The 13,839-nt window shown below is 35.4% G+C and overlaps 1 protein-coding gene across 4 annotated transcripts in view; it reads left to right on the forward strand.

The window, feature by feature from the left end:
• The window catches only part of LOC121674397 (cadherin-9), a 98,231-nt gene that overhangs the window by 42,239 nt on the left and 42,153 nt on the right, over window positions 1-13,839 (forward strand). For 3 of the 4 annotated variants that reach the window (XM_042048724.1, XM_042048723.1, XM_042048722.1), the window contains one exon: window positions 10,149-10,443. The exons of the other annotated variant lie outside the window; for it this stretch is intronic. In XM_042048724.1, coding sequence (XP_041904658.1) covers window positions 10,149-10,443 — 295 coding nt within the window. The remainder of the gene's footprint in view (window positions 1-10,148; window positions 10,444-13,839) is intronic. 4 annotated transcript variants of the gene reach the window in all.

Here is a 13,839-nt window from a genome sequence, read left to right on the forward strand (position 1 = left end):
AAGGGAAAGGGAAAGGGAAAGGGAAAGGGAAAGGGAAAGGAAAAGGAAAAGGAAAAGGGAAAGGGAAAAGAAAAGGGAAAGGGAAAGGGAAAGGGAAAGGGAAAGGGAAGGAAAAAGGAACGGAAAGGAAAAAGAAAAGGAAAAGAAAAGGAAAAGGAAAAGGAAAAGGAAAAGGAAAAGGAAAAGGAAAAGGAAAAGAAAAGGAAAAGAAAAGGAAAAGAAAAGAAAAGGAAAAGAAAAGGAAAAGGAAAAGGAAAAGAAAAAAGAAAAGAAAAGAAAAGAAAAAAGAAGGGAAAAGTAAAGAAAAGAAAAGAAAAGAAAAGAAAAGAAAAGAAAAGAAAAGAAAAGAAAAGAAGAGAAAAGAAAAGAAGAGAAAAGAAAAGAAGAGAAGAGAAGAGAAGAGAAAAGAAAAGAAAAGAAAAGAAAAGAAAAGAAAAGAAAAGAAAAGAAAAGAAAAAAGAAATCACAAAACCACACACAGGTCTATTACAATCTGAATTCTGGGAGGCAGGGACACTAAAATAATCAAAAAGTACGGTGGTCAGACTGAATACTCTCTCAAACCAGCACCTCCTGTTGCCTCTGAGATAAAGTACTTGGCTAAAAAAGACGTTGGTTTCCCCTATTAGAGTATTTCTTGTAAGCTTATTAGTATAGAGCGGAGCTCAGAGCAATTAGTTCTGCAGAGGGTAAGAGATGATCCATCCATATGACAAACTCATGTTGCTTCCAGGGCCAGAGCTTTTATTCCTGCCTATCTTTGTGTACATCTTTTGGAACTAAAGGACAATATGAGTGGCTCTAGAACAGCAAGAGAAGTCATGCACACAGACAGATTTCACTCAAGAGTTTCTGATGAAAGAAAAATCCATGAGAAAGAAATTTCTGTTATTGGGAAGCCTTTAAAAACATGATGGATTTAACACCCTGTTCCAGGGATTGATTAAAGTGACAGTGCTTAATGTTATGATGTCATAATTTTGACCTGTGGACACAATTGATGACTGGAGTCACTTCCCCTAAATCTGTATCTCATGTTGTGGAACAGAAAAATGACTGTGTATGGCAAACCATAAATAATAATACAAAAAGTTGGCTCTTTTCATCAGGCTGAAAACCTGTAACTCAGGGTGATTTGGAGACTAGAGAGAGAAAAAATCCTATGTGCTCTGAAATCCAGTTCCTTGTGTAGAAGAAGGATGCAACCTCTTTTGCATGTTTGACTACAGCTTAGCATAAAGGGCACAGGAGATACAGAAGGTAAGAAGGGAAAGGAGGCACTTGAGAATACAGCTCTGGTTTCCAGGACTCCTTCCTAGGTATGCAGTGGATGTATATGAAATTTCCCCATATTGTGTTTGTATCATTCAAACCAAAAGACTACTAAGAATTCTGCTGAACCCTTCCTGAATGGAAACAAGATTTACCCTTACGTACTAGGTAAAAATCAGCACCTGCAGCTGATGTCAGCAGTGTTTTTCACAATATCATTCTCTAGAGAATTTCTAACAATAGACAGCTGAACACAAGAACCAGATGCTGGAAAGCAGAAGATAAGAAAAGTAAATGTCATTTGCCTTGTTTAATATACAGTCACTTAGGTTACCAGCACACACAGAGTCTGGTTGTTTAATTAAGAAGTTTGTGCTGATGTCACAAATTCAAGTCAGGTAAATACATTGCCATTTAGCACATACATAAAACTTTTGATTAAACATACATAAATAGAAAATTAAAGCAATGCATATACTGCTGCTCCAATCCACACTGAAGAACTACTGCAGCTGTTAAGACTTCTTTAGAGTTTTTAATTACTTAAAATGCTAATGAAAGAGAATATTGGCTGAACTGCTTTATCCTAACTGCTGAGGATCTCACAAAGGTCTGAAATCATACAGTAGGGGCACTAGTTAATATCCTGCCTGTCACTAGTACTCAATGCACTGTGTGTGAGATTTTAGGTTTGGCTGAGATGATACCAGCCCGTATTTCAAGCACACCACTTTCATTTTTTGATTAGAAGTAAATTATTTTGGTTTGGGCAATACTTATCCTCTCTCACAAATACTGCCTTCTTTCCCACCTCTATATACACAAACTTCTTTAACTGAAGCAAGCTTAGAGTGATAATTACAGTCAAGTCTCCTGGACTCAAATAAATTTGTGCTTTCATACATACTGGGATGACATGGAAAACTCAATTTCTTTCTGTTTCACAGTTTCATAATAAATAGCATAGTATAATCCCCATATATGAATAGAAATTTGATGTAAATAGACACATGGCTTTGTAGAAAAAAACATACACACATTTTCCTGTACTTAGCATGTTTCTTCCCTCAGGCCAGGAGCTTTAGCTAAAAATTGTGATTGAAAGATATTTGAGGAATCCTACAAATAGAGAAATTTTCTTTATTTTCCTCTGGTTTCAGGAAGGGTCACTTTGGACACACTTGAGTATCTTACGCTTCTGTGTTCCTTCCCATTGCTTACCATAATACTTATTGTTTTAAAATTTAAAAAGATATATTTGAATGCATCATACAAAATATGACAGTTAATGGCACTTTTTCAGGTTGATAGTTCATGCCATATACAGTCTATTATTCTTTCTCTATACATTTCCCAGAGCCAGGAGGTCTGGGTACATTGCAGCCAAACCCCAACATTTTCTAGCTATAGAGCTATTAATATAATGCTTCATTACGTTAATTTTATGAAAAATATTTTTAATTTGAAGTTACATATGGCTTAAGTATTTCATCTTAAGCTGTGAAGAAAGCAATGTTACAAAAGGTAAATTCAAGAAAAAGACTTTATAGCAAAGGTAAAGTTATGACTTGCATGTGGAAGGTGCCTCTGCCCATGGCAGGTGGGATGAAGGTATATGACCTTTAAGGCCCCTTCCAACCCAAAATGTTCTGTGATTCTATGTGGAAACACCTTAGCTGTGCCAGAAACTGAGACTGGATATACAGTGGTTTGATAGAGGAGGAGGAATATTTTCCATCTGATTCATAAATTGTGCATGAAATAAAAAAGCCCCAGACACGTATTCATACATCTGCATTTTGGCTTATCAAAACTTTAAATAGAAATACATTTGGTATATGACAAATAAGTTTTAATTTTCACAGGGCTAAAAATCTTTGTCTTTTATAGCTTTCACTTTTCTCCTTCTGACTTGTGATAATCTCAACCAAAATAACTAGCATCATTTACATTTCACATTTTATTCTTTTACCTCCATCAACTGGAAGAAAAAATCCAGGTAGTAAACCCTAAGAAACTCCTTTAAGAAAGACCTTTGAATTACACATATCAAAATAAAACACTATTCCAGATAAAATTAACAAACAGCATGAAATACGCTACTGCTCTGGACATCTGAAATACACAGAGGTATTCACAAATTTACCATTAACATTTTCAGTGATTTGTATAAATACAAATACAATCTAACTTTACAGGTGGAAGTGGAAAAAAATCACAAAAAAGACTGCTGTATACCAGATTCCTTCAGAATTCCATCACAGAAATATAATGCAAAAGGGGAATTAATCCCTTTAGATTATAATAGCAAAATCACAGAAATTATGATAATACCTTCACAGTTCCACAGGATGGAGTTAATAAACATTGTGAGAACAGTAAGATTGTCTAATGTAATTTGTAGGACTTTTACTGAAAGGACTTTTTACTTTATACACACACTAAATAGTGAGTAAGGATGAATGCCAAGCACAATATTGCACAATACACAATATGCAAGGCCATGTGTTTGACAGTGAACACAGAAAGAAAGGTAATACAACATTTCTGTATCTAACCTGTGGTACCCAGAACTGCTTCCCCATGCCAAGAAAAGATTCAGTTTTGCATCTTCCTCCCATTCCTCCATGGCATGGTCTGAGGAGAGGAAACAAAAATAGCTGAGACAAATAGGAACTTCTGCTCACTCCCCTGTGGCCAGGATATTAGAGTGTTTGGAGTTTCAGGTGTTTGGGTCTGGGACTAGGCATGCCCATGAATTCACACGTCCTCCAGATCACATTTAAATCACCTGCCTACCTATCTGATAAGTTTATGAAACATTTGGACACCTCCTTCCCACCTTACAACATTCCTAACTTTAAAGCTCTGCATTTGCACCTTTTGGCCCTCCCATGTACATCTGTATTCTAACTTTGATTGCTGCTCCATGCAATCCTAATTCCTCGATAGCCTTTAAAAGATTCACTTGTCTTCTGATGGTAGTTTCACTAGGACATTGCGGAAATTAGGATGGTGTTCATCTCCCACTAAAATATGCAAATATACCAATTCAGTGTCTCTAAAGAGTTCACTTGACCACAACAACCCCCCAATGTATTTTCTTCACTTTAAAGGTAAGGAAAAAATTGCTCATGCCTACTAGAAGGTATTTACAGGCAAATAGACCACAGGACATCAGGATTCCTCTGCTGGAGACAACTTGTAGTGGTTTGGTCCAAAATACTCATTACTGTTTATCTTCTGTGAGATAAGAATTAGGAGAAATGCAAAACAGGCACCAAACTTGAAAGAATATAAAGAAGTTTATTAACAGACCTAAAAGAAAAAAAAAAATCATACCACACCTTCAAAACACTTCTCCTCCGCCCCCCAACCTTTCTCCCTTCTCCCACTGACAATGTAAAAAGACAGCCCTTGAGATGTTCAGTCTGTTTACCACTTCCATAATAACCTTGTTCAGTCCATTTAGGAAGAGGGGTCTCTCTTGCCCATGTTATGAAAGCATTATCACAACAAGACAGCCGCCCAGGTTGGTTCTCTGCTCACATGTGAGTCCCTTCCCACAACTTGCAGCTTTTCCCACAACTGCTTTTGAGGGTCCACTCTTGAAGGTTTTTGGGGTACAATTTTAAGGTTGAGTCGTTCAGAAACAAAAGTTCTCTTCACCCATCTCTGGGAGCATTTCATCTCTAAGAACAGAGGCCCTTCTCCTTCCCTGGGAGAAAAGGGTCCTCCTCATCTTCTCATCTCAAGACTATCCTCTAGGACTATCTCTGGGAGCATTTCTAGGAACTGAGGTCTTCTTTTCCATTTGGAGCAAAAGTCCTCATTGCTTCCATCTCTCCCTGTTCAAATTTCTCATGAAATTACAGCTGCTTCAGCATCTGCCTATCTCAGCGCAGGTGCCTTTGCTCTCAAGTACAAGTTGAACACTCCACCCCTCATGCTTTCATGAAATTACAATGGGTACTCTGATATATCATAGCTTCACGACAGAATTTCAGCTTGAAGCATCTCCTCTTTCTCCTCCCTCAAGTTTTCACAGCACTAAAAGGGTTAATCTCACCTAGGCCTTGCAGCTGGAATGTTGCTTATTGCTGTTGGTCACATGATCTTTTGCCGGACAGCGGTGCAGCTTCAGCTGAATCTTGGCCGCACTGGAGAGGGGGAGCTGGGGTGCTCTGGCTGCCCACAGCCCTGCTGTGGGGGGGGGGGGGGGGGGCCCCCCACAGGTGGAACAGGGCCCATCGGCTCCAGGATGGCCGTGGCCTGGGCCGGGCCCGCTGGCCCCCGCACAGGGCCTGCAGCCACCTGACCCAGCACCAGAAACGAGACAGAGCCTCTGCCTGGGGTGTGTCTATTCTTAAGTGTGGATCGCAGAGGTGGTCACAACTTTAAGTGGCTTAAAGAATTGTCCATATTCAAACTGGCCACTGATAGGTTCTGTCAGGTCACAGAGGAAGCTGTAAGCACCCCTTAGCAAGAACATCACTTCCGGGATTATGCTTGCTAACCCATGACACAACTGTATGGGTGGAGGCAGTGGAGGTAGTAACAGACCTTTTTCTATACCAAGATACAGAGGCACTCCTAATTTGTAAGCATTATTAGAGTGCCTACCACAAGTTAAACATGGGTCTGTCCTCTCCAGATGTGTCTTTAATTTCCCCTCCCCTGTCTCCACAAAGGAGATTATACCTCTTTTCTGAATTTAGGCAAACAAATAAATGTTTTCACTGTATTTATTCATAACCATCTCACTAGTAATAAGTAGCTCTTGCTCATTTTTAACCCTTTTCTTCTGCAACAATAGTTGTACAGAAGAAAACTATAAATAAAATGAAATCTAAATGAAATCTGGCAATTTCTTGCTTCTAAATGCAGAAATGCATTCATATAACTATATAATTTGTTTACTGTGTCCATTGATTCTCTCTTCTTCCACTGATTATATGTCTGCCTAACTTGAAAAGAGTTATCGTCTATTAGAAAGAGTTGAGAATGTGATCTGCTACAATTTCGAGGAAATTTAGTAAATTAAAACCGAATTAATAAGAAACATGGACCTTTAAGGAACTCTTTTCTAAGGCAAGGCTATTTTATTTTTCCTACGTATTTTTTTTGACATTCCATACCAATTTCTGAACTTAATTTGAGATATATTCTCACTTCAAAGAATACTGATGACTTCTCTACTATGTATAAAAATAGCAGTTTTGAGAGAAGTCATGAATTAACCTCAGACATAGTAAGAATGTATACTCAAATAAAATACTGCCTGAAACCAAGAAGTTATGTGCCATAAACACCTTTTTTGATGAATATTGAGTACTAGACAAGGGTGAAGTGTAAGCTAGAGGAGCAAGGTACTTGATTTAGGGAAAATGAAATTATGCTACAGAACTCTGAGATAATCTCTGCTTGCTTACTCATTTATTTATTGAAAATCAGAGTAACATTTAGGGTAAGATTTTTGAGAATATCAAGATTTCAATTACCACATCACATCACATAAAAATTCAGTTTCACAAAATTGGATAGACATGCTAATTTTAGAGGCACACTTCATCTACGTAAAAAAAAAAAAAAAGGAAAAAAAAAAGATTGAGAGAGAATTTATAAGTATGCCCATATTTATAAGATACACATTGTTACAAAAATAGCTAATTGTCACACCCCTAACCATTACCAATATATTTTTCTCTGATGATCCACAGGAAAAGTTGTGTTGAGAACTATTTAGCCAGTCACACAGAAGAATACAGAGAGAGAAATATGTGCAAAAGATTATTAAGAAATCAAGATACTCAGCAGTGCATCTGGGTTATGTCTTCATTTCCAACATGTTTCAAATGAATTAATGGGGATGGCACTTGTTATCTGTGGTCACTACGTACTATACATACATACTGAGGAATCTAATGTATTATCTGCTTTTGTTTGGGGTTTTTTTGGAGGCTTGTTTGGATTTTTCTTTGCAGGTTTGATTAGGGGAGGGGGATGTTGGCTTGTTTGTTTTTTCATTTATCAAAATGTTTCATGGTTATCTGACTTGCAGAATGAACAATTTGTGATATGAGAAAGGAAACGTTTGACAAATTCATTTCCCACCCATGTGGAGTTTTTGCTTTCTAACTTACCCCACTCCAACTAGAGAAAGGTCATGCAGAGTAAACAACAGGAATGACTTTTTGCTTTCTGTAAATGGTGGGCATTCCCAGACCTGCTGAGTCTGTAAAAGAGGGAAATGACAGCAATCAAAGATTACTTCAGATCACATGTGTTGATATTATTTTCCATTTTGAACATCTGAGCCTCTTTCACACACCTAAACAGTTTACTAATGAAAAAAATTCCACAAAATATTTTGTATGTAAACTGATTTACTGTAACTGGAAATATGAATTAGAAAATTTTTCTGTTCTTGTTCCTTGGTTCTAGTCAATAAAAGGCCATGATTATTATAACACACCAAATTTTTGCATGTGATTTACTGAAGACAATTTTCTGTAGACTTTATATAGGATAATTAACATTTGAAAAGCTGGAATTGTATTTTATATTATAAATTCAAAATATTTAAACAGTTTACAGAAGATTACCAGTCATCAAGAAACACAGTATAGATTGTCAGAATTACATTGCAGTATCTCTTTACAAATATATTTATCAGTATACTTATTCTGCAGAAACCTTCACAATATTGTTTGAAGTTACTTTGTCTCATAAGTTAAAAGCATATTTTGTAATTACATAATTTCAAATAGTAAGAAGAGGGCTTAATTGCTCTGCTTCACACAACTAGTATTTTATTTTTATAAGATGCCAGATAATGTTTTGCTTTATTTATTCTTATATATGAAAATGGACCCTTTTCTTTTTCACAAGCTATGATGTTGCAAAATTGCTTCACAGATTAATGGAGATTCCTCTAATATGAAGAGCAAAACAAAACATACATAGGAATTAGAAATTGTCACATTTAGTGATAGCTTGCAAATGTTATTTTAGTACTTTCTAATAGTAAATTGGCAATAGGCAGCGGAACTCTTCATTGCTAGGAAATCACATTCTATTCACCATTTTAGCGTGCTTGAAAATTCTGTTTATCATTTGGTAGAAACATGAGATAAGCAGGAAGCTTAAGATATCTATCACAGTTTGAGCTACCTGCCATCTCTGTAGACAGTTTGAACAGATGGATAAAATAAATTAACCTTATCTCTGGGGGGGGGGGGTCTGTGTGTTGTTAAGAGGATGGGTAAAGGAATGACAATGGACATATAAGATTTTTTGTCAGAACCACTCGTTAGCATAGAAAAGATCACCAGTCCCACTACTTGCTTATTGTTGTCTCTTTTGAGAGGTTGTAGACCCTGGATTACCAGCTGAGTTGCTCATATGAGCAGTCAAAATGAGGTTGGCAAGCTCGTACTATTTATGTTTACAGCTTGCTATTCATCTGCAGCTTTTAGTGTATAGGACCTCTTTTTAGCAGACGACCATGCAATCCTCAATAATTTTCACAGGTATTTATTACAGATATACACTGAATATGGTAGCTCCTAGTACTTACTATGAGGTGACCTACCTTGGATAGTTATCTCATCCAGTCTTATCTCTGGAAGGCCAAAGCAGTAATCAGATAATACTTGGTGACTGGTGTTATGATACAGTGTTAAAATGGAGGAAAAAATAAAGTGAATAATTTGGACAAAATCTATTGCAATCATCCTTCATACAGGTAGAGTAATAAAAATTTGCAAGGCTCACCTATGAAACATGGAGGTAAACACTGGCAGGAATACAGAAACAAGGAAAGATGTGGCAAAAACAAACTTATTGTTCTAGTGACTATCTAGAATGATACCATTACTGATACTGAACAAGATTTTCTCGGATTGATGATATACTATGTTCTACTCAGAGAATTAAAAAACATGTTAGGATAAGACTCTCTCTGTTCACACTTCAGAAGGACTCAAGTCACCAATCTGTGACCAGACGTGACTGTAAGGATTTATATAAGGAAAATATGCGGCAGAAGCTAATAAAATGAACTACAGGGCCATGTAAATGAAATAAGAGGAATAGACACCTGAAGAAGTCCATTATATGAGAATTTCTAGTGCCTGGGTCAGCTTCAATGGCTTGTTTTGACTTTGGTTTTAGACACTTTTTTATAATGGTGCTATATGGCAAACTAACCAGTGCCTGTAAGTTCACAGGGACAGAGTTTTGAACCCTTATGAGGAGGTCGAGTAGGAAAAGGATTGTTAAACCCCTCTATGCTTTGAACATTTACCTCCTAGTGTTCTTGAAAATTATTTCTTCTGTGTGGAGAGGGCTTCAACGGAGATAAGATGTTTCTTAAAAAAAAAATAAAAAAGAAAACAATACAACTAGAAACATAAGTTACTTAAACCAGAACACTTATAGGTGATTTGGGGAAGTTCAGAATCTCTAATCCTTAAAACCCATTTGTTTCAAGGTAACTGGTTACCCTATCAGCAAGTAAATGCAAAATAGAAATTTGGGAGTTTTACACTCTCTGTCATCTTACAAAAAGGAGAATTCTGGTAGTTTCTGGTCAGACTGTTCAAAGAAATACAAATTTTTGTTATAAGTTTGTTATTTTAAATACTATTTCAATATCTTCTACATCATCCTCTGTCCTTATGAGTTTGTTTGGAGCTATTTTTTGTGTATGACTGAGTCTAAAATTTTCAATTTTTCCAACAGTGACAGAAGATAACCACTGCTGACCCCAATTATAGTCAAGATTGTACAGACTTATTCATATATGATGAATTATTTGGTCTGTAATAACAATATAAATATTTATAAAATTCTTCTTTTTTACCTCTCTGAAGCTACACACTGACCAAGATAAAGGAGATGGAAATTTAAAATACATATTAACAGGAGATGGGGCTGGCAGTCTGTTCATTATAGACGAAAATACAGGAGATATTCATGCTGCAAAGAAATTGGACAGAGAAGAAAAGTCCCTATATGTGCTACGTGCCAAGGCTATAGACAGAAAAACTGGAAGACAAGTGGAGCCAGAGTCTGAATTTATCATTAAAATCCACGATATCAATGACAATGAACCAAAATTCACCAAGGACATGTACACCGCCAGTATTCCGGAGATGTCTGGAGTTGGTAGGTAAAAACTTCTCCTTATGTAAAATGCAAACAGGTTTGAGCTGACTGGGAAGTTATAAGTAATTTATTATTTGAAGCACTTGCTACTAGCTGCTCTGAATATCCATGGAACAATTTCTGTTGCCAGCAATGTATCATAAATAACTGGTTTCTGCTTTTATTCATTTGTTTCATCTTCATCCACTTTTTAATCCTTTTTCCATGCTATAAGCTACTCTTACTCTTCTAAGCCCACCGGAACCATCACGGAATGCAGCATGTATGGCTGTCTCATCAGTTACTACATAGTGTCATCATAGCTGAGACTATCACTCACATAAAGAGTGTAATCTTTGTGTTTTAAGGTCTAATTTACCAAAACTTTCTGTACCTTTAGACACAAACAGTTTTAAGCATGTAAGTATGTAAATCAATTAATATATCAAAATTATGCAAAATATGTTCCTACAAATGTCTTTTCTTTTTCTTTCTGTTATCAGTATTGATAGTTGTTGGTGGTGGGTTTTTTGTTGTTTTGGGGTTTTTTTTAATATGGACTTGTTAACTTAATTGTGAATTTTTTCATAACAAATATATGAACACTGTCTCTAAATAATTAACTATTTTTATTTCAAAAATATTTGCCTTAATGGGTAAAAATTTACACCTATTTATTATTGCTGCAATGAAAAGTAAAAATGTGGAGTTATAGTAGATGTGAAAAATACAGTATAACAGGAAAATAATTCTCTGAGTTTTGTTCAAATATATAAAGTGATAGATAATATTCACCAGCACACACTCATCAGAAGTTATCATGATTACCTAAGTGCTTCACTTTCTTACAGCAGAGACAGATTCTCTTGTAAGATAAGTAAGCATAAAATCCATAGGCTATGGGAAACAACTAACCGATAAATTCTCAAAAGTTATTTACTTCTCATGATTTACTGTAATGGTTTGCAAAATCAGCCCTGGATGATGGCATTGCTAAGAGAGACAATAAAATACCCATTGAATCTTGTGATTAATATGCATCTTCACAAAATAATTTCCAGAAGCTAATATCTCTGAGAGCAGTAGAAGTAGTATAACAGAATAAGGATTTATTTTATAAACATGAGAGTATAAAATATTATTTTTACTTATTTTATAAAATAAAATATTTGATAATATACTTATAAAACACATTTTAATAATAAAGTAATATTTTGTGAGCATGAGAAGGGAAAAAATATACTACTATGTGTAATGCAAAGAGTCCAAGGATGCTTCCTTTAAAGATATATGGAAAATAGAGAAATCCTTTCCATTAAGAATTTAAATTGCTGATATTACCTGAAAGAAAAACGTTGGCAGTGCACCTGTCATATTTAATTTGAAATCTATTTGTAAGGAAGGAACTCAATGGGAATAGATAGGAAAAAAGCATGATGTCCATGTTTAACATTATCACTTAGTCCAACTTTATTAGAGTCAATTGAGAGGCATGAATAAAAGAGAAGTGAATAAGATCCAGTGCTTTGGCACTGCCCGAGAAATATTAAGTCTATGAAATGTTTATATTTTATGAGGGATGATAGAATAAGTGCCATGATGTAGTTTAAGTTGAGGAAGTGTCCATAAAAGACAAAAGTAAAGGGGAATTTTACTTTGAAGGAGACTTTGTATACTTTTCCTTGAGGAAAAGGATATAAACAGTAAAAAATGTTCTTTGGCTTCTAATATGAAAGCAAAAGAAGGTATCTGAGTTATTCTTTCCTCTGTTTAGTTGACATTTAGCTGGCACTTAGGAATATAAAAACCACTGGAACTGGAATTTTTAGCATTTGAATTTGAATGAATGAAAGTAGGTTTGTAATTTTTTTAAAGTGGAATAGAAGAACCCAAATCCAGACCAGTCCATTCTAGCAACATATATTCTATATTTCTGAAGTCAGCTGTAAGAATGCTTCAAGAGTCAGGATGAGCATACAGATGTGAATAAGATTGAGCACACATGTATTTCTTCTTGGAATCCTTTTGTATCATTCCTCCAGATAAGGAACTGGATGCCCTAACTGGAAAATAAACAACTTAAATAGAAGCCCAAAGTCTAAATTTGTTAAAGCAGTAGCCCCAAAGAGAAATCACAAAAGAGTATTTCAGAAAACCAGAAAAGTGCAGAATAAAAAATTAAGTGCCTTTTAATTCTATATTTTCCTCTATTTTCTGCTAACAAATGGATGAAAATAAGAATAATATAATAAAATCCAGAATCTCTGGAAGAGAGTGATCATCTTTATTAAGACTAAGTAAAATGAAAAAGTCAAAGTATTCCTGCATTACCTACATGAACACTTGAAATTATGAGAGATATTTTTTTAGATTGTATATAGAGATTCCTGCATACCTAATCTAAGAAGTTTTCTGACTGGAAATTGCTATATGGTTATACTATACACGCTATAAGAAATAGATATACTCATGATAAGCAGGTCAAAAATCTGTAGGAAAATCACAGTTTCTTTCAATTCTTTATGTCTTCCCAATTTTCTGTCTCAAACCACAATTTTTTTCTTAACTATTATATTTATTATGTTTGTCAAATCCAACAAATATAACAGCAGATATTTATGAAAGCTCAGGAAAATGTCACTAAGATGGAGAAATTGAAGAGGAATCATCACTAGCAATGTTTCCAGCTGTGTGTATATCTGTTATTCAAAGTGAAATCATACTATGTACTTCTCAGTGTGTTACTGACTGTTTCTTGGAATAACTGTGTCTAGAACACCCTAGGGAAAATGGTAAGTCAACACCTCTGACAGAATGTGTGATTTTCAGTACCAATAAGCAGATCTCCATCACGTTTAACCAGTTTGATAGCAAGAAGAGTGAAAGCATAATGTGGATTTTCAGCACAACCTATTCAAGCCCAGGGGAAATATGAATGCTTATTTGTGCACTAGTTTGTGCAGCCATCAAGTTATATATAAATTAGCCCTGCTATGCCTAAATAGATCCAATCCAACACTGTTATGGATAAACCTAAAATGCGGTGTAGCAAAGTTAGTACTGGGAGTAATCAAAACCACTGAAGTGAGCTGACTGCAGTGTCATTTCAGATAAATTTTATGGAAATGACCATGTTAAATGTTCACACTGATATTGACTTAAAAAGTTGAATGAGAAAGTTAGTTTAAAATATTCTGAAACTCAGTAACATGGAATCTCTCATTAAAATCATCTGCTGTACTGAAGTACTAGAGGATAACAACTGCTGTAGCTATATTTTTGGACAATACTAGAGTTGACTGGAAGAATCCTGAGATTTATATCAGATTTAGTAAATTATTTCAATAAAATATAATTTCAAAAAATGAGAAAAAGAGGCCAGAAAGACCCATAGAGGTTAATCAAAACATAATATAG

The sequence above is a fragment of the Corvus kubaryi genome, unplaced genomic scaffold (assembly GCF_017639235.1).
Source record: "Corvus kubaryi isolate FWS band 111438036 unplaced genomic scaffold, C.kubaryi_AGA036_p1.0 68, whole genome shotgun sequence".
In the NCBI taxonomy this organism is placed as follows: domain Eukaryota; kingdom Metazoa; phylum Chordata; class Aves; order Passeriformes; family Corvidae; genus Corvus; species Corvus kubaryi.